Raw genomic sequence first — 22442 nt, 5'->3', positions numbered from 1 at the left:
GTATCTAGACTATAAAAAGAACTAAACAAAAAACTAAGCACCAACAAAACAAACTCAATTTAAAATTTTGGCATGTAACCAAATGAAGTTCTCAAGTGACAAAATATGAATGGATTAGAAACATTCAAAAATTGTTCATCTTTAGTGATAGGGAAATGCAAACTAATACTACTTTAAGGTTTTATTGTACCCCAGTTTGAATGGCAAAGAGTTAAAAATAATTTGGACAAAAAATTCGTGTGTGGATGTGGGGAAAATAATTATACACTATTGATAGGAGTTTAAACTGGTACAACCAGTATGGAAATCAGTGTGGAGGTTCCTTAAAAATAAATTTATCATATAATTCAGCTATAAATCTCCTGAGCATATACTCAAAGGACTCTATATCCTACTACAGAAATATTAGTTCATCCATGTTCATTGCTGCTCTATTCACAAGAGTAAGGAAATAGAAGTGGCCTAGGTGCATATCAACTGATGAATAGCTAATAATAATGTCATACACTTACATAATGGAATATTATTAATATGCTATGAAAAATGAACAAGAAATTCACAAGTAAAGGATGGAACTAGAAATAACCATTAGTGAGATAACCTAGACTTGGAAAGACAAATATTTCACATTTTTGCTTGTATGTGAACTCTAGCTTTGAATCTCCAGATATGTGTGTTTAACTTGGAGTACACATAGAAGTCAGGAAAACAGTAAGAGAACAGGGAATAATGGAGCAAGAAGGGTTAAGTGGGTTACGGGTTGGAGGGCAGAGTAGAGGAGGGAGTTTTCAGAGAGATAACTAAACAAAAGACTTTAGAAAAAGCCAAATGGAAACCTACTTGTACAAGCTTCCTAACACACACACACACACACACACACACACACACACACACACACACACAAAATGTGTTTTATATATATATATGTGTGTGTGTGTATATATATATACACACACACACATATATATATATAGTATATGCAAAAATTCAAATGGGCCTCTCACAGGCATGATAATCTATCAAAAACTCAGTGCCAGGAACATGTTACTTCTTTTGAAATGGATGGTCAGTGGGACTTCATAGACCAGTAAATATAAGCAGGGTTATTAACATTGTTCTTGGTTACCCCCTCAGACCCTAAGGTCAGGTTATGAGGTCACATAAGACCCTATTTGCTAAAGATACCACACAGAACATTGAGAAATCAAGCTGCTCTGACCTGTAAGCTACTGGCTAGCTTTCATTGTGCTGGGTGGTGCTGGGCACTCTATTAAGGGAAAAAAGTAATTAACAGTCCTACCAAGGTATGAACACTACAAACTATTATAATTATGGTCTGTCAAGACATATTTACTGTTACTATAGTGGTATGAATGCTATGGAAGTAACCAATCACTTAATGATAGTATTGTATTATTGTATTTAAGGCCTTCTTCAGAAGATTGAACTCATGCTTGGAATGTTAATGAGGCCAAGGACCTGAGTATAGGTTACAAGTCCTTGAGAACTTTTCTGCTAAAAGTACACAGTACTAAACTAACTCCTAGAGATTTATATACAGATAAGTGTATCTCTCAACTCTCCTCAGAGAAGATCCTTTTTGCAGTAGATGGAGATTAGCAGAGAGCTATATCATACTGTGACCGCAAGGCTAGTAATCATCTCAGAAGAGGGGGCAGAAAGATTATGAGAGCCAGAAGCAGTGAATAACTACAACAAAACTATTTTCTAGATACAATTTGGCAACTGCATATATAAACTAACATCTGTGGACTTCATGTACAAGATCAAATCCGACAAAAATATCAGCATGGATATGAAAGGGGCTTAGGACATCTCAGCCCTAGCCAAGGAACTAATAACAACTGATTGCTACTGAGAGAGGGAGAGTCAGTTTTCTTCAGGGATGCAGCCCCTGAGAATCTCTGCTCTAGTAGATAGTCTTGTATGTATGCACATAATAGCGGAACTATGTGGACTCTGTGGATTGAAATAATAACAACAGAGGGAGTGAATTCATGAAATTGGGAGGAAATTGTGGTGTAGGTGTAGAGGAGTAGTTAGAGGGGAGAGAATGAGATGAGGCTTGATTAAAATACATTACATACATGTATGGGATTCTTAATCAAGAAAAATAGCTTATTTCCAATAACAGATCACTTAGTGTTCTATTGAATGGCAAGCTTCTAACACAAAATACAAGGACGACTCTTTTTCATCATACAAATTAATGGACACTCCTAAAATCCACAGTGATTCTAGGCCATCATATATGTTTTATATGACAATTTAGTATATCTTTCCATTCTTGCAACCAAAGCTGTAAACTTCTAAAATACATTTCTTCTTAGGAGCACAATTCTTCAGAAATATTCCTTATGACCATACTGTTATTTTCTCATATTTGCTTTCACTGGAGAAAGCATATTAGCTTTTCTCTCATTATTATTAGCAAAGCAGAATGGAGTGTGCTATCCTAAGTCTTTTTAGCCCAGGGAAAATGACAGAAGTATATTTCTGAAAGGAATACAGTGCTCAGTGACCAAAGTAATAATGTAATTGTCAAGCATGAGTGAATTTAACTTCCTACCCTCAAAACCATCACACCAAGAGAATACATAGGTGGTGACTGAGGGACTGACTTTCTCAATTCTGGTGTGTGTGTGAATGCCATTTACCTTTAGAGGCTCGCCCACTCTTTCTGGGAACCTTTGATGACACTGGAGCAAAAGGTAGAGGTTGCTGACAACATCGTTTGAGTCTTCTCCTTTCTTTTAGTTCCTCATTTACTGCTTTTTTAAAAAAAGTACATGTTATAATTAATGTTATAATATAGTCAGGTATTTTTGTATTATCTGTATGAAGTACTTCTGCATCAAAATAATTTGCAGACTGACTTCAACAACAGTGTCAATTATTTGACTATAATAACAGGTTCACTGTATCCTATTATGTATTTCTACTGAAATACTATATTAAAGAGTTGGATTGGAGAGATGGCTCAGAAGTTAAGAGCCTATCAAAGCACTGGAGACCAGATCCCAGCACCCACATCAGGCAGCTTACAAACCCTGTAAACTCCGAGAGATCTGATTTGCCCTTCTGGGTTTTGTGAACACTTTAATGCACACACACACATACATAAATTCTTGTGTTCAGCAGGACGATGAGGGGTGCATACTTTTATTTCAGCACTCGGGAGGCAGAGGCAGGTGAATCTCTGAGTTTGAGGCCAGTCAAGTCTACAGATCAAGCTTCAGAACAGCCTACAAAGCTACACAGAGTAACCCTGTCTCGAAAAAAAAAAATCTTGTGTTTGTATATGTGTGTATTTTGATTAATTTCGCAGCATTTAGAGAAAGATATGTCTGAATTTTATTTATCCTGTGGTCACATACCAGGCAAACACTCTACCACTGAGCTATATCCCCTACTTACTTTCTATTGTGATACAGGGTCTTACTAAACTGTCTAAGCTAGGCTTGAAATTTATCTCACATAGGCCTTAGACTGCTTCAAAATCTCCAGTAGTTGAGATTACAGGTCTATGTCAGCAGACATGGTTGTACATATTTCCTCATAATTCAGAAAGTAACCACTTTGTCGAAAGGCAAACTGAGAATCGGGGAGGTTCAGTACTTTGTCCATAAAGTATAATTCTAATTAACAGCAAGCCTTGGATTAAAATTTAGATCTGCCAGACTTCATGTCCTTATAGTGTACAGGTTACACAGTCAGCACTGGAACCAGATTTGATAAATTCCAACACCTTATGATAATGACTATTGTACTTTCATGTAAGGACTTCCTGTATCATAACTTTATTTCAGAGGGATTCACTAGGCAGTTATACCAGCATGGAGAAACCAGAAAGGGAACTCCAATTACGAGATCACTTTACTAAGCCAGAAAAGGGGTGGGGCAATAGGCTTCTAAATGGGATGAGGGTTTTGGCAAGAAAATGGGAGAGAAAGGAATAGAGAGGAGACACTTCACTGAAACAGAGGCAATAAAGTTTATGAGGAAAAAATGAGAATAATCAGAAAGACCTGAAAATGAGTAAATGGAGATGATACCCTGGTTTTCTACCTGACTGGAATACACTGGACTTAAACACATTGAGCCTATCATGGTATTCTAGTTCCAGAATTGACAGCATTTGACAAGAAGACAATGCAGCTTTAAAACCAGGACTTACAGCTACTCTTGTGACATACATAAACTTCTACTATAACCAGAATATGGTTACTTGCCAATAGTCATATGAAAGAGCAACAAACATCCAAAACATGGACAAAAAGCTCAAACAACCTTTTCACTGTAGAGATTAGAAAGAATATCACCTGCGGTTCTATAGGACAACATCACACTCATCTTTTTATCCAGTCATCAGTTTGAGAGTCTATGGAAGACAGGTAAATGTAGCTAATTTTGAGAAAATCATTCTTTATTTTCTATGGGCTCAATAGTCTTTGCTACTTTCTTTAGATTATGGTCAATAATGTTAAAGCCATACCTCAACCTAACAGAATATGTCAAATATCAACTATTCATAAAGAAGCAAAACATAGCACACTGGCTTTGATTCTCAAGTTTACTAGGAATGCAGTTAAGAAATTAGTTTCTCACTTTAAGTGAAGAAAGTATAATTATATACTACACATTTTTCATTAGTTCAATGTGGCAAAATGTTTGATGATGACAGAAAGGAAAACTCTGAAATACTCAGATTCCCAAGTATAAAATGCAAAATAAAAGCATAGTAGGGGTCAGCAGATAAAGACACTTGCTACGCAATCCTGGTGATCTGAGTTCAATTCCTGGAATCCATGCAAAGACGGAAGGAGAGAACTGACTCTATAAACTTATTCTCAGGCCTCCATATGTGCACTGCTCCCAACATCCCCTCCTCACTTTCTTAGATATATAGTACAGAAAACGTTTATTTTTCTTACCTGGTTTGTTTTGATCAAGGTCTGTAGTAGAGGTATGAACATGAGCCTTAGGTCTAAAAGGCTGGCTACTCAAAAAGTTATCGCATTGCATGCTGCGGCAGAAGTTTTCAAGAAAGCGAAGCGCAAATGATGCACTATTCACTGGAGGGAGCTGAACAGTATGGACTTTCTCATCAAAGAAGGCTATGGGGCGGGGAGGTAAGGTCAGTCGTCAGTCATCTCATAGACAGATGAGAAATAAAATAAATCAATTCAGGAAATGTACTTTTAAGCTTACTTTCTGGGTTTTGAAATTTAAAAAGGAATTGATAAAAATCCTATTAAGTATATATAAATAGTGCAACAGAAATGGCTTGGTTTATAATAACCCTTCTACATCCCATGAGTACAAATGTTATGATATCTGTTTATAGAATCATGCTAGACAATAACTACAACTTACTTCTCTCCTATTCTATTTTTTCTTTGAAATTTTTTTTTATGGTGCTAAGCACTAAATTCAAGGCCTTGTGCCTGGAAGGCAAACATACTATTCCTGAGCTATAATCCTTAGCCTTTTCATTTTATCTTAAGAAGATTTTCTTTTGAGTCACATTATTCTTTAAAGCTTATTAGAAATTTTTCAAAAAAATTAAAACATTTTAATAGCCAAGGTACTATGCTTAAACATCTAGCTTAGTAAAGCATGTACAAGAAAAAAATCAGTATCTTTTACTTAAACTTATAGTACTACGCTGACTATTACCTATTTTGTTTTCTGTTTGTTTGTGTGAAACAGGGTATCACTATATAGCATTGGCTGACCTGGTACTTTACTTATAGCCCAGAGTGCCCTTGAAGTTACAGTAGTCCTTCTGTTTCAGACTCTGAGTACAAGGAGAATAGGTATGTGCCACAATACCTGGCTCTTATCTGTCTGCTTTGAGAAAAGTAAACTTTCCAAATGAGATTTAAAATTTTGTAAGCATATAACCACTATACTTATTCTATTACATCAGTATAATAAAGTGCTATAGTAGAATATAAATATTATATAAATAATCTCTATGCAATAATAGTCTGCTTATCTAAACCCCAAATCAAATTTAGAACAGATATAAAGAATTAGATTAATATACCAGTTATTAATTCTCCTCCTCGATTATCTGGCTTAATAAATAAAAACACACTCTTGGAGTCAATGGCACAATCCACACAGGCCTGCACAGTCTGCCGGAGAATCACATTCACAGGACCTGGGCCAAAATGGTCAGGCAGCTGTTGTACTTTCTGTGGATTCAGGTAGGGGCCACAATCTCCACGTTTATTTATATAGACACAGACTTGAGGAGAAAAAAGTATATAAAAATGAGATGAATTAAAACAAATTTTCTGAAAATATTACATAATTGTCATATCCTACTAGTGATTTCACTTAATGGAAACTTAAATATAGCTCATATCATTGACCATTTCTGAAAACATGCAGGTAGATATATTATATTTATATAAAGATATTGAACATGCAAACAGTCCAAAAATAGCTTATGTAGCATTTATGACTTCTACTCAAACTGATTATATAAAACATATGTTTGAGAAGACTTAAGGGCTTCATATAATCATTCTTAATTTAGCATTGCAAGAAATGATACAAAATTAAAGAGTAGTTTCATGTTATTCTTTAAATTTTGATCTTTCTCCCTCCAACTCCTCCTAGAGCTTTCCTACTTCTCTACCTACCCAAATTCATTACACATACAATATACAAATTTCATTTGAAAATTGCTCATTCTTACTCATTGTAAATCACTGATAGTGTGCTTCAACTGCATTTTCTAAAGCAATAAAATGACTTACGGTATATATAATAGTAAGTTGTAATGACAAAGTTTGAATATGAAAATAACAATTTCTTTCTATATATGACTAGGTTCACTGAGGAAAATTTTAAAGCATTTTCTTTGTACTATAAAATCATATAGTACAGAAGTCTCTCATCTATAATCATGGTGTCAAGTGTAGATAATTTAAAGTGACAAATGCAAATCAATGTATGCTAGAAAATCATGCAGGTTTATCAATACTGACACCATCTTAAACTTAATTTGTACTGAAAAATTACATACACACTATTTAGTATACTAACAAATCATACATGTCAATTTTACTGGGTTGAAACATGATAATTTGACTTGTCTCTCACAAAAATGAAACAGTGATTCAAACCTAACCCAAGGTGATAACAGGACAGATACACACAGAAAGTAAAGCAAAAGAAGGCTTTCAATGTTTTCTCATATTTCTGCTATGCATGTTCAGATCCCTTATAAGAAATCATTGGTACCAGAATATTTCAAACATAATGAGATAACTTGGGGGATGGAACATAAGTCTGAGCATAAACTCCATGTATACTTCATAAAAACTTTATGCACAAAGCCTGAGGTAGTTTGATATCATACTTTTGTGGCACTTGTGTTTTGATTGCAACTCATCATTTGATTTTTACTTGTGGTGTCATGTCAGTACTCAATAGTTTCATTCTTGGATTAGATATTATCAACTTGTATTCATTTAGCTAGTGTATTAAATATAATAAATAAGAAATTAAGTGTGTTAAATGAACCTTTAAAAAACAAGTGGTATTTAAAAAATAATTTCCTTGAAGTGAGAAAAATGATAAGGAAGAGTTAAAGGAAAATCAGAGCATAAAGGTGGTAATTCAGGATATAAAAGAATAGGACATACTTTTAAAACACTAAAGGGGTACTAGAGAGATAGCTCAAGAGCACTGGCTGCTGTTTCCAGAGGGCCCGGGTTTGCTTGCCAGCACACACGTGACAGTTACGACTGTCTGTTGTGGCAATATTTTGTTTGTACTATAACAAATAAAGCTTGCCTGAGAATGAGAGTGCCAAGCAAGCCACTAGTTAGCCATAGAGGCCAGGTGGTGGCACACACCTTTAATTCCAGCAGTTGGGATACAGAGGCAGATGGATCTCTGTGAGTTCAAGACCATCCTTGGTTACACAAGATTGAATCAGTCTAAAAGAAAAATAGAGCCAAGCAGTGGTGTCTCACTCCTTTAATCCCAGCACTAGGGAGGTGGAAACAGGAAGGGATATGGCAGGGCGGAGAGAGGAATATAAAGCGGGAGGAGACAGAAGCAGTCTGAGGCCTTGTAGAGACAGAAGAGCACATTCGGTTTAAGGATTTCATAGAGGGAAGAACTAGTGGCTGGCTGCCCCGCTTCTCTGATCTTTCAGTTTTCACCCCCCTAATATCTGACTCTGGGTTTTTATTATTAAGACCAATTAGAAATCATATTACATCCTGTATCTCTCTAGTCCCAGTGGATCTGACATTCTCTTCTGGGCAAGAGGCAGATACATGGTTACACAAATACAATTGTAGGCAAAACACTCATATATACAAAATAAAATGAAAGGAAGATTAAAATACAAGAAGATTAAGAAAATGTATATGGGATGATAAAAAAGGATTTGCTTTTGTCTGTGCTCTTTGAAACATACCAGAGAAGAATTTAATATCGCCATGTCCTTTGACAGAAAAATTATTTTCAAAAGGTATGAGTTATTTTGGAAAACACATATAATATGAAATGACAAAATACTTTGAAATAATAAGGATTTGATAATGACACAAATTCAAAATGTTGGATATTTACTTTCAGGTGACAGATTTACACAGGCTGTTTTTGATTAACATTAAGCTGAACTATTAGTTTAACAAAATACATTAATATTTTACTCATTTCCAGTACTCTAACAACACTCAAATCAATGCTGAATAAAATATGTAATGTTTATTACTGTTTTGAAAATACTAACATACCTGTAGACATCACTATTTTCGATGGCCCCACAGGAGACTTACTAGATGAAGACCTTCTCATTAGTGAATGAAGAGATGCTTTAGATGTAGAGGAAACAACTGGAATACATTTTTCCTGTTTAAAAAAAGGAACAAAGAATGCAGGTAATGTTCTCTTTTAAAAGCTTCCAGATTAGAATAAAAATGGTAGACATCACTGGATCACAAAAGCATCAGTTAAAAAATGGTTGAAAACTTTCTGGGTACCAAGAACTGCAGTGATTTGCAAACTGAACTCAGGCACACAAGCTGTTCAGGTGACAGAGGAAGAGACCAAAGCCTAGGTAGGATTCTGTTTCCTGTCTTCTGATGATACCTTAGTCAAATTAGTTAACTGTGCAAAACCTGTTAACCTCAAAAAATTTCTGAGGTTCCTTGCAAGACATGATTTTTTTTGTTTTTTATTTGTTTTTCAAGAAAGGGTTCTCTGTAGCTTTGGAGCCTGTCCTGGAACTAGCTCTTGTAGACCAGGCTGGCCTCAAACTCACAGAGATCCACCTGCCTCTGCCTCCCGAGGGCTGGAATTAAAGGCATATGGCACCACCATCAGGCAAGACATGCTTTATAAATCACTGTTAATTCTATAAATCTCTTTTTCCATAAGCAAAATTAACCACAGAAAGGCAGAGGACTTTAGAAAGCAGATGTTCATTCCTGATGGCTCTAGCCAGCAATAAACTTTATAAAATTGTAAATAATTTGGTGAAGACTGCTTGTTGCATGTAAGAGACAAATATCTCTTAAGCACAGGTGAATATTACTAGTATTCTAATGATGTGAAATGTTGGGACTTTTCTAGGAGCTACTTTCAAACTGCTCTGTAGTGTCACAAAAGGTACTCCTGTGCCTAGAACAATTATGACAAAAGACAAAAGAGTAAAACAAAGTATCATTTAAGGTTTCTGAAATATGCTTTAAATTAATGACTGTTATTTGGATTCGAAGCAATCTAGTAAATCATGCCAAGTATTGAATTACAAATTTCATTTTTCAAAATTCTGAACCATTTGATGCAAGATAGTATGTTTAATACCAACCTGAGTAAATACATTTATTTAGAAAATGTACTAACATATGTTTTTTAAAGTTTCTAAAATTAAATTTAATTAAATTTTATGTATATGAATGTTCTGCCTGCATATATGTCTGTGGACCATTTGCATGCCTGGTGCCCACAGAAGACAGAAGAAGGTATTTGATCCTTGGAACTGGTGCTACCAAGGGATGTGAGCTGTCATGTGAATGTTGGGAATCAAAACCAGGTTCTGTAGAAGAGTAGCCAGTGCTCTTAACCACTAAGCAGTATCTTTAGCCCCTGTACTAAAATCTTAAATGAAGGAAGAAAATGACAATTCACAAAGAAATCGTTTAAGAATATTTTATGTAGCTCAAAAACTTCATCAGTTATTAAAACTGTGAACATTCTATTCTTATTATGAAATAATGAAGTTAGATGATAGTGAACTGAAATGACAATTTTGAAAAAATACAAATTATGAATTATACTATTGCTCTTTATCTCTATTATTAAATGTTTACCAAAATACCTTTTCAAAATTATATTAGTGTTGATACTAGAAAATATAAGAATCAAAAGATATCATCACTAATATTATATAACTTTCTGAGCAGCTGAAAATGTGTTTTCAAATGTATTTTTTTGGTTTTTTTAGAGACAGGGTTTATCTGCAGCTTTAGAGCCTGTCCTGGAGCTAGCTCTTGTAGACCAGGCTGGTCTCGAACTCACAGAGATCCACCTGCCTCTGCCTCCCGAGTGCTGGGATTAAAGGCATGCACCACCACCGCCCGGCTTTTCAAATGTATTTTAACTTTAAATTTTAAGATTGACTTTTCTTAATTTTATTTCCCATTTTAAAAACATTACTGCTTTAGGAAAATCATTTTTATGTTTATTATAATATTTTTACAAATATTTCATATTGATTTTTATAAATTTTAGATGTTTTAAAAAGAAATAATAGTGTAAATATTTTTAAAAAACAAGATGGTATTATTTTCTTTCATATGGAAAGTACTCAGATGCAAATGTTCTGCTGGTATCATATGGAAATACTAGATGTATAAGATAATACTGCTGAGATATTTTTACCTCTATATTTAGAGTGCATGTCTTATGGACACTTAGTTGAGTCTTTTTAAAATTTCAGAATTAAATCTGTCACTTAACCAAGAGTTTAATTCCTTAATATTTAATGTAATTATTATTATATTTAGGTCTGAGTAAACCATTTTATCATGAATTTTCTGTTTGTTTCCTTTATTCTTTTTTTGTTGAACTGGTTCCACTTATATTTTGAGGGGCCACTTAAATACTTAAAATTCCATCATAATTTCTTCCTTGGATTTTAGGTACACATAATTCTTTACATTTTTTATATTATAACTATAGGTTCATTATAACTTTGCATAATTTTCAAACAAATTCATAATGTATCATTTTGCACAAAATATTGAAACTAAAATCATATTCAGGCTTTCATAATGTAAATTGTTTATGTAGTTATATGTATCTGTTATATAAACTGTACAGTACTAGAAACGATTATAAGAAAAACTTCAGTATTTTCCTGCCCACATTTATCCCTCCCTCTCTTCCTCCTGACTAATTCACATTAAGGAAATCTCAACTTGTTGTCTTTCTCACTATTTTAAATTCTGTATCAGTTTTTCACATTGGAAAGTTTCTATTCTATTCTCCAATTCATTTACTCTTTGTTCTTTCATCACCAGTAATTACCAGTCAATTATGTTCAATGACCACTTTACATTAGATATTACTTTTGCTCCACCCCCATTCCAGCTCCACTCTCTGCCCTATTTGAGTTCCTGCCTTGACTGCCTTTGATAATGAACTGTGATATAGAAGTGTAAGTTCCTCATAAATTGCTTTCATTTAATCACAATAGAAAATATAACTAAGACAAAAAGAGCTTTATACATTTAAAACAGTCCTAGAAAATTCAGCATAGTCTTAGCAAATTGCTAAACTGAGTGTTAAAAATAATATTCCAATACAGAGACAATAAAAATTGACGTAGGTGTGTCTTCTATCTATCTGATGATTTCACTGGTTAATTAATAAAGAAACTGCTTGGCCTGATAGGTCAGAACATATGTGGGTGGAGTAGACAGAACAGGATGCTGGGAGTGAGGCAGATGCCATGCCTCTCCTCTCTGAGACAGTTGCCATGAAGCCAGCCACCAGGTCAGACATGCTGAATCCTTCCCGGTAAGACACCACCCTGTGGTGCTACACAGATTATTAGAAATGGGTTAATCAAAATGTGAGAGTTAGCCAGTAAGGAGGCTAGAAACAAATGGGCCAGGCAGTGTTTAAAAGAATACAATTGGTGTGTTGTTATTTCGGGGCATAAGTTAGCCAGGCGGCCGGGAGCCGGGTGGGAATGCAGACCGCTGCTCCTTCTACAAAAAATTAGCAAGAGACAAGACTAACCTTCTCCTCTGACTTTCTACCTTTTTTCTTTGGTAAGACAATATTAAAAGTAATGTCCTTCGTTGTAGCTGAAGTATTTCCAGTTGGTTTAGTTTTAGTTTTTCCTGATTTCTTGCTGGTCTTTGGTACTGGTAGTACAAGAGTTGTTTTCCGTGGAGACTTCTTTTTTGGAGATGGAGCCCCTTTGGAGGTGGAAGACTTTGTTTTCTCAGAGGTAGAGGGTTTTGTTTGCTCATAGGAGGAAGGTGGTGTGTTCTCTGCACTCTTCACTGAAAGAGCTGAGAAAAGAGCTTAGCAACAAAAATTAAAGAAAATGTTAAAGCACTATCATATGACTGAAAGAAGTTTAAGCATATCTTTAAAACTTTCCAAAGAATACGCATTGAAATTATTTTAAACAAGATCCAAATTAGCAAAACTAGAGATGAAAATGAAGACATTACAATAGACACTAAGAAAATGAAGATAACCATAAAAGAATACTTTTAACAAAATTTGTATTTCACTAAACAGGAAAACCTAGAGGAAATAAATTTCTTAAAATAAATAATCTATCAAAGTTAAATCAAGATAAAGTAAATGTAATTTAAATAGATTCATAACCCCTAGTAAGATAGAGGCAGTAACTAAAAATCTCCCAACTAGAAAAAGTCCACGGACAGATGGTTCAGCATATAATTCTATCACATATTAAAAGAGAATTAATGACATTAGTCTTCAATTATTCTCAAAAAAAAAAACCCTGAAGAAACATTCCTAAATGCTTCATACAAGGCCATCATTACCCTGATACCAAAAATCACACAATGACTCAACAAAATAAAAAAGATGGATATCCAGTATGAATATAAATAAAAATTCAATAAAATATTACAAACCAAATTCAAGAATACATCAGTGTAGAAGGCGCAGCGGGCTGCGTCCTGCCACCCGGCTCCGCACGGCTAGCTTGACACCCGAAATAATTACACGGAAACTGTATTCTTTTAAACATTGCCTGGCCCATTAATTTCAGTCTCTTACTCACATCCTGACTAACCTATATCTAATAATCTGTGTAACACCACGAGTGGTGTCTTACCCAGAAAGATTCAGGATGTCTGACCTGGCGGCTGGCTCTATCGCATCTCTCCCAGAGAGGAGAGGCATGGCGATTGCCTAACTTCCCTTCTTCCCAGCATTCTGTTCTGTCTACTCCACCTATCTATATCCTGCCCTATCAAAAAGCCAAGGAAGTTTCTTTATTAACCAATGAGAGTCCTCCATCACATCACAATATTATCCACCATTAAGTCAGTTTCATATCAGAGACACAGGAATGATTAAACATATATAAATCAATAAACATAAATCACATAAATAGACCAAAGGACAGAAACCATATGATCATCTCAAAAAGATCAGAAAAGGCCTTTGATAAAATTCAACATTGCTGATAAAAGTACCAAAGAGATCAAGAATATATATCTTTAATATGTTGAGAATATCTCAACATAATAAAGGTAATTTATAATAAGCTGACACATCAACGTTCCTTCTAAATGGGGAAAATTAGAAAACCAACAAAAACCATTTCCACAAAACTCAAGAAAAATATTTCCACAAAACTCAAGTCAAAATGGATGGAAGACCTCAACATAAAGCCAACCACACTGAACCTTATAGAAGAGAAAGTGAGAAGTACACTTGAATGCAGGGGCACAGGAGACCACTTCCTGAATATAACCTCAGCAGCACAGACACTGAGAGAAACAATTAATAAATGGGACCTCCTGAAATTGAAAAGCTTCTGTAAAGCAAAGGACACGGTCAACAGACAAAAAGACAGCCTACAGAATGGGAAAGGATCTTCACTAACCCCACTTCAGACAGAGGTCTGATCTCCAAAATATACGAAGAACCCAAGAAATTGGTCATCAAAAGAACAAATAATCCAATATAAAAATGGAGTACAGACCTAAACAGAGAACTCTCAACAGAGGAATCTAAAATGGCTGAAAGACACATAAGGAAATGTTCAATATCCTTAGTCATCAGAGAAATGCAAATCAAAACAACTCTGAGATTCCATCTTACACCTGTAAGAATGGCCAAGATCAAAAACACTGATAACAATTCATGCTGGAGAGGTTGTGGGGAAAAGGGAACACTCTTGCATTGCTGGTTGGAATGCAAGCTGGTACAGCCGCTTTGGATGTCAGTGTGGCAATTTCTCAGAAAATTAGGAAGCAACTTACCTCAAGACCTAACAATACCACTTTTGGGTATATACCCAATGGATGCTCAATCGTGCCACAAGGACATTTGCTCAACTATATTCATAGCAGCATTGTTTGTCATAGCTAGAACCTGGAAACAACCTAAATGCCCCTTGCCTGAAGAATGAATGAGAAAAATGTGGTACATTTACACAATGGAGCACTACACAGCAGAGAAAAATAACAACATATTAAATTATGCAGGAAAATGGATGGAGCAAAAAAAATAATTCTGAGTGAGGTAACACAGACCCACACAAAAAAATAATTATAACATGTATTCATTGATAAGTGGTTTTTAAACATAAAGCAAAGAAAACCAGCCTACAAACCACCATCCCAGAAAACTTAGACAACAATCAGGACACCAAGAGAGACTTACATAGATCTAATCAACATGGGAAGTAGAAAAAGACAAGATCTCCTGAGTAAATTGGGAGCATGAGTACCTTGGGGAGAGGGTTGAAGCGGGGAGGGTAGAGACAGGGAGGGGAGCAGAGAAAAATGTAGAGCTCAATAAAAAACAATAAAAAATACATTCAGCATCTGTAAGCACCAGGAGAGCACTTAAAATCTCATCTTATTCAAGTCAGAAGGTACACAATAAGATCAAAATATAAGGCAAAAATTTTTTAACAATAAAAATCATTAAAAAATAAGACACTGATTAAACAAGAATGTCAGTCAAATGAAATTTTAGGTACATTAGACTATAATAATCAGGAAACGATTTAATTATCTAAAGAAAATAAACTTATTAGAATAACCAACAAATTTGATTTAGCACATTAAAAATGATACAAATTTATCATTGTGCTACTTCTTGTAGTAGATTTCTTTTAAAAATTGTCTTTCCTTCTGGAAAGAATATGTTATTATTTAATAATGAGGATCATCTTGTAAATAAATATAGAAAAAAATAAGGCAAATGAGTCACCTGGAATTGCTTCTTCATCTTCCAAAAGTTTGGCTTGGTCTTCCCAAAATTTACTGACTCTTTTGATCTTGCGTTTTTTCTTAGCTTCATTGAGATATGAAATAAAAAACAAATATTATGTACATTTAAAGCTGGAACACATTATGTTCCAGTCTGCATGTTAAATAATAAAGTATATAATGTTACATAGTCAAAGTCTTATCACAGTGAAAATTTCTATGATTTATCTTTGTGGGACTTATACTTGTTTCCTTAAAAGTGAAAAACAGTTTTGTCTTCTAAACACATTGCACCATTATTCAATATATCGCAAACATCTTGTGACTCAATATGGATTAAAAAAACAAAGCAATCACCTTGGGCTGCTTCATCACTTTCAAAATGTATTCCTTGGTCTTTCTGAGGTCTGCCGACTTTCTTGCCCTTGCGCTTTTTTTCAGCTTTGTGGAGTTATGAAATGAAAAGCAACTATCATGTATACTTAAAGCTGGGACACATTACTTTCCAGTGTGCATACTAAACAATAAAAGCTTCTAATGCAGAATAGTCATGAAATACTACCATCATATTCACATGACATTTAACAAGGCACAACATGGCACAGTTGTACAGTAGAGGCATGCATACCTTGGCAGTAACCAAATGCTCTTTACTTGAACTTAAGATCCACTTAACACTAGAGAAACCATGACTGGTACTGGAAACCCAGCTAAAAAATCTGTGCTAGAGAACTGATGGTTATTGGAGGATAATATGCGCCCACTAATTTAACTGAAGCAGCACAGTCCCCAACAATGATCTATAAACATTTGTCTTCATACCCACAGTAGTCTTCATTCCTCATCAAGAAAACGTGTTTGCCACAGACAGAGACCATTACAATAAACCAAAGCTAATCACAACAAAGAGTGCTGGAGTCCAATCAGAATGGATACATTTACAGAGTATTTCTGCACATTGCCAAAAAGGAGGTAGACTGTCAAGAGCCAGAGGGTGAGGTGTTCGCTCTAAAACTGTATCTCCTAGAAATACCAGGAAAAATACATATAAAATCATGAACATCACTGTTCATACATGAGATGAATAAGGATGACATTAATACACAGAAATAGCTCATGAAGCCTCAACCACATAGAAAAGAACTATAGAAAACTGAAGAAAATGGGAAACAGGAGAGATGGGAAACCCCAGAAAGAAGCACACAATACAATCTGGTGTGAAAAAGTCAGCCATCAAAACAGAATACAGTTACTATTATACAGACAGAACAAGTTATATTCAGGACGATTTGTATACATAGATATTTTTGAATGCAAGCATTAACAATTATTAAGAGTAGGCCACACATTTGTCAGAGAGATGAAGGCATATATGGAAAGTTTGGTGAAAAAGGGGGAAAGGAGAAAGATCAGAGATTAATTATTAACTCGAAAAAGAAAATGTTCTCTCTTAAAACATAAAAAAAACTATAAGCAGAGCCGGGCGGTGGTGGCGCACGCCTTTAATCACAGCACTCGGGAGGCAGACGCAGGTGGATCTCTGTGAGTTCGAGACCAGCCTGGTCTACAAGAGCTAGCTCCAGGACAGGCTCTAAAAACTTCAGTGAAACACTGTCTCGAAAAAAAAATAAAGAAAGAAAAAAACTATAATCAGGAAAAAAATTAATCTTTCAAAGTGATGAACTTACTACAATAGAAGACAAATTTGACTTATCATACTCAAAATTTCTATGAATTTTTAATCATGCTACTTCTTATACTTGTTTTCCTAAAAGTAAAAAGCAGTTTTTCCTTCTAAAAACGTTACACCATCATTCAATATATTGCAGACATGATAATAAATATAGATTAAAAATCATCAAAAAAACAAAGCAATCACCTGGAACAGCTTCTTTATATTCAAAAATTCCAGCTTGGTCTTTCCGAGGTTTGGTGACAGTTTTGCCCTTGCATTTTTTCTCACCTTTATTGAAATATGAAAATAAAAACAAAAATTATGCACATTTAAAGGTACAACACATTATGTTTAATCCACTATGTTTTCCAAATAACAAACCTTCTAATACTAGAGCATATGTTCTAATACCGCCTTGCCATAAAGAAGCCTACCATCAGGTTCACGTCATGTGTAACAATGCACATCATAGCATGATAACTCTAAGTATGCAGCTGTGGAACACGTATCTTCTCTATAAACAACAGCGCTTTACTTGGAAATAAGACTCGTTGAACAAGAGAGAGTACATGCCTGGTAATAAAACCCAGCTAAAAACTTTGGGCTAGTCAAATGGTGGTTATCAGAGTAGAATCTACAACAACTCAATTACTAAAACAGCATAATCCCTAACAGTAATCTATAAATAGTTTTCTTATGCCTTAAGCTAACTGTATTCTTTACTCTTTATTAAGGGAACTTTTGTTTGCAACAGACAGAGACCTTCATAGAAAACCACAACCAATAAAAGCAAACAGTGGAACAGGCCAATCAGAATGGATATCTACAGAACAATCCTGCACATAAGGTACTGCTCAGGGAACGCTGCTCAAAAGAGTGTAGAAAGATCATAAGAGCCACAGGGTGAGGGAGTTTAAGACTGCATCTTCTAGTAATAGCAGGAGAAATTACTATCAAACATGAGTTGAACAAGAATGATAACAATACAATATAAAAACTGAACAGAGAAAAAGCCCATGAGGCCTAAATCCTAAACAAAAGAACTACAGAAAATGGAAGATATGGGATAGGTGGGAATCACCAGGGAAGAACATACTAATTCACTCTCAGATATAAAAAGATAGCCACGAAAACAAAAATACAGGTATTATTAAATAGACTAAACAAGTTATATTCAGGGCTATACATGTATGTCGATATTCTTGAATGCAAGCACTAAACAGTAAGCGAGGAAAAGGGTCATATATTTGGCAGAGAGAACGGGGGATATACAGGAAATTTGGGAGGAGGACCAGGTAGGGAGAAAGGTTGAAATGAAACTATAATTTCAAAATAAAAGAGAATATTCTCTTTGAAAAGATGAAGAAAATTATAATCAGGATATAATCTAATTCTCAAAAAGGATGAACCAATCTGACCACTCACAGTGAAAATTTCTATGAATTTATTATTGTGATACTTCTATTTATTTTCACAAAAAGTAAAAAAAAATCCTTTTAGAAACATTACTCCATGCAATATATGGCAAACACCTTCTGAATACATATAGTAATTATATATAAATATAGGTTTGTGTTTATGCATGTATATACATTATATAAGAACTATGTGAATAGGTGTATGGTCATGATATATAATGACATTATTTTTATGTTCACAATGTGGTTAAATATATTTAAATATTTATATTTATTTATATATATAATTACTTTTGTGTATGATTTATATTTATAAAATATATATATACAAATGTAAATATAAAATGTGTATGTATATATATTAAAAACAATCACCCAGGGTAGGTTCTTCATATTCAAAAAGTCCAGCTTGATCTTTCCATACTTTGGTGACTGTCGTGCCCTTGCGCCTTTTGGCAGCTTTATTGAGATACAAAATGAAACACAACGATTAAGTACATTTAAAGCTAGAACATGTTATGTTTAATCCACTATGTTTTCCAAATAGTAAAGCTTCCAATACTAATACATATGCTCTAATATAACCCTGTCATGAAGAAGTCTACCAACATGCTCATGCTACATGTAACAATGTCCATCACGGCATGATAACTCAAAGTATGCAGCTGTGGAACATGTACTTTCTTTGTGATCAAGACCTCTTTACTTGTACAAGAGAGAGAGCATGCCTGGTAATGGAAACCCAGCTAAAAACCCTGTGCTGATCAAATGATGATTATTGGTGAGGAAATCTACAACTACTAACTTACTAATACAGCATAATCCTTAACAGCAATCTAAAACCTTGTTCTTATGCCTGAAGATAACTGGAGCCTTGAGTCTTCATCAAGGAAACCTTGGTTTGCAGTAGCTAGAGACCATTAAGTCAATATAGATTTAAAGCAAAACAAAGCAAAGCAATCACCTGGGCCTGTTTCTTCACTTTCAAAATGTCTTCCTTGGTCTTTCTGAGGTCTGCCGACTTTCTTGCCCTTGTGCTTTTTTTCAGCTTTGTGGAGTTATGAAATGAAAAGTAACTATTATGTATACTTAAAGCTGGGACACATTACTTTCCAGTGCGCATACTGAACAATAAAAGCTTCTAATGCAGTCATGAAATACTACCATCATATTCACATGACATTTAACAAGGCACAACATGGCACAGTTGTACAGTAGAGGCATGCATACCTTGGCAGTAACCAAATACTCTTTACTTGAACTTAAGATCCACTTAACACGAGAGAAACCATGACTGGTACTGGAAACCCAGCTAAAAAGTCTGTGCTAGAGAACTGATGGTTATTGGAGGATAATATGCGCCCACTAATTTAACTGAAGCAGCACAGTCCCCAACAACGATCTATAAACATTTGTCTTCATACCCACAGTAGTCTTCATTCCTCATCAAGAAAACGTGTTTGCCACAGACAGAGACCATTACAATAAACCAAAGCTAATCACAACAAAGAGTGCTGGAGTCCAATCAGAATGGATACATTTACAGAGTATTTCTGCACATTGCCAAAAAGGAGGTAGACTGTCAAGAGCCAGAGGGTGAGGTGTTCGCTCTAAAACTGTATCTCCTAGAAATACCAGGAGAAATACATATAAAATCATGAACATCACTGTTCATACATGAGATGAATAAGGATGACATTAATACACAGAAATAGCTCATGAAGCCTCAACCACATAGAAAAGAACTATAGAAAACTGAAGAAAATGGGAAACAGGAGAGATGGGAAACCCCAGAAAGAAGCACACAATACAATCTGGTGTGAAAAAGTCAGCCATCAAAACAGAATACAGTTACTATTATACAGACAGAACAAGTTATATTCAGGACGATTTGTATACATAGATATTTTTGAATGCAAGCATTAACAATTATTAAGAGTAGGCCACACATTTGTCAGAGAGATGAAGGCATATATGGAAAGTTTGGTGAAAAAGGGGGAAAAGAGAAAGATCAGAGATTAATTATTAACTCGAAAAAGAAAATGTTCTCTCTTAAAACATAAAAAAACTATAATCAGGAAAAAGCTAATCTTTCAAAGTGATAAACTTACTACAATAGAAGACAAATTTGACTTATCATACTCAAAATTTCTATGAATTTTTTATCATGCTACTTCTTATACTTGTTTTCCTAAAAGTAAAAAGCAGTTTTTCCTTCTAAAAACATTACACCATCATTCAATATATTGCAGAAATGATAATAAATATAGATTAAAAATCATCAAAAACAAAAAAACAAAGCAATCACCTGGAACAGCTCCTTTATATTCAAAAATTCCAGCTTGGTCTTTTCGAGGTTTGGTGACAGTTTTGCCCTTGCATTTTTTCTCACCTTTATTGAAATATGAAAATAAAAACAAAAATTATGCACATTTAAAGGTACAACACATTATGTTTAATCCACTGTTTTCCAAATAACAAAGCTTCTAATACTAAAGCATATGTTCTAATACCGCCTTGCCATAAAGAAGCCTACCATCAGGTTCACGTCATGTGTAACAATGCACATCATAGCATGATAACTCTAAGTATGCAGCTGTGGAACACGTATCTTCTCTATAAACAACATCACTTTACTTGGAAATAAGACTCGTTAAACAAGAGAGAGTACATGCCTGGTAATAAAACCCAGCTAAAAACTTTGGGCTAGTCAAATGATGGTTATCAGAGAAGAATCTACAACAACTCAATTACTAAAACAGCATAATCCCTAACAGTAATCTATAAATAGCTTTCTTATGCCTTAAGCTAACTGTATTCTTTACTCTTTATTAAGGGAACTTTTGTTTGCAACAGACAGAGACCTTCATAGAAAACCACAACCAATAAAAGCAAACAGTGGAACAGGCCAATCAGAATGGATATCTACAGAACAATCCTGCACATAAGGTACTGCTCAGGGAACGCTGCTCAAAAGAGTGTAGAAAGATCATAAGAGCCACAGGGTGAGGGAGTTTAAGACTGCATCTTCTAGTAATAGCAGGAGAAATTACTATCAAACATGAGTTGAACAAGAATGATAACAATACAATATAAAAACTGAACAGAGAAAAAGCCCATGAGGCCTAAATCCTAAACAAAAGAATTACAGAAAATGGAAGATATGGGATAGGTGGGAATCACCAGGGAAGAACATACTAATTCACTCTCAGATATAAAAAGATAGCCACGAAAACAAAAATACAGGTATTATTAAATAGACTAAACAAGTTATATTCAGGGCTATACATGTATGTCGATATTCTTGAATGCAAGCACTAAACAGTAAGCGAGGAAAAGGGTCATATATTTGGCAGAGAGAACGGGGGATATACAGGAAATTTGGGAGGAGGACCAGGTAGGGAGAAAGGTTGAAATGAAACTATAATTTCAAAATAAAAGAGAATTTTCTCTTTGAAAACATGAAGAAAATTATAATCAGGATATAATCTAATTCTCAAAAAGGATGAACCAACTGACCACTCACAGTGAAAATTTCTATGAATTTATTATTGTGATACTTTTTTTTACAAAAAGTAAAAAAAAAATCCTTTTAGAAACATTACTCCATGCAATATATGGCAAACACCTTCTGAATACATATAGTAATTATATATAAATATAGGTTTGTGTTTATGCATGTATATACATTATATAAGAACTATGTGAATAGGTGTATGGTCATGATATATAATGATATTATTTTTATGTTCACAATGTGGTTAAATATATTTAAATATTTATATTTATATATATTATAATTACTTCTGTGTATGATTTATATTTATAAAATATATATATACAAATGTA

The 22442-nt window shown here is 34.5% G+C and overlaps 1 protein-coding gene across 11 annotated transcripts in view; it reads right to left on the bottom strand.

Moving 5' to 3' along the window:
• Positions 1–22442, bottom strand: part of Scml2 (Scm polycomb group protein like 2) — a 127524-nt gene that overhangs the window by 10231 nt on the left and 94851 nt on the right. For 6 of the 11 annotated variants that reach the window (XR_005283875.1, XM_038317004.1, XM_038317007.1 and 3 more), the window contains 8 exons: positions 18969–19052; positions 17380–17463; positions 15502–15585; positions 12307–12596; positions 8793–8907; positions 6074–6277; positions 4956–5138; positions 2679–2792 (listed from right to left, as the gene is read on the bottom strand). Coding sequence is in view for 10 of the 11 variants with exons in the window: in XM_038317004.1 (XP_038172932.1) it covers positions 2679–2792; positions 4956–5138; positions 6074–6277; positions 8793–8907; positions 12307–12596; positions 15502–15585; positions 17380–17463; positions 18969–19052 (1158 nt within the window). In the remaining variant the exon portion in view is untranslated. The remainder of the gene's footprint in view (positions 1–2678; positions 2793–4955; positions 5139–6073; positions 6278–8792; positions 8908–12306; positions 12597–15501; positions 15586–17379; positions 17464–18968; positions 19053–22442) is intronic. The other 5 variants (XM_038317009.1, XM_038317012.1, XM_038317008.1 and 2 more) reach the window with 3 other exon arrangements.

The sequence above is a fragment of the Arvicola amphibius genome, chromosome X (genome assembly GCF_903992535.2).
Source record: "Arvicola amphibius chromosome X, mArvAmp1.2, whole genome shotgun sequence".
In the NCBI taxonomy this organism is placed as follows: domain Eukaryota; kingdom Metazoa; phylum Chordata; class Mammalia; order Rodentia; family Cricetidae; genus Arvicola; species Arvicola amphibius.
Note: the sequence above shows the minus strand (reverse complement) of the source record. Positions and strands in the feature narration are given on the sequence as shown.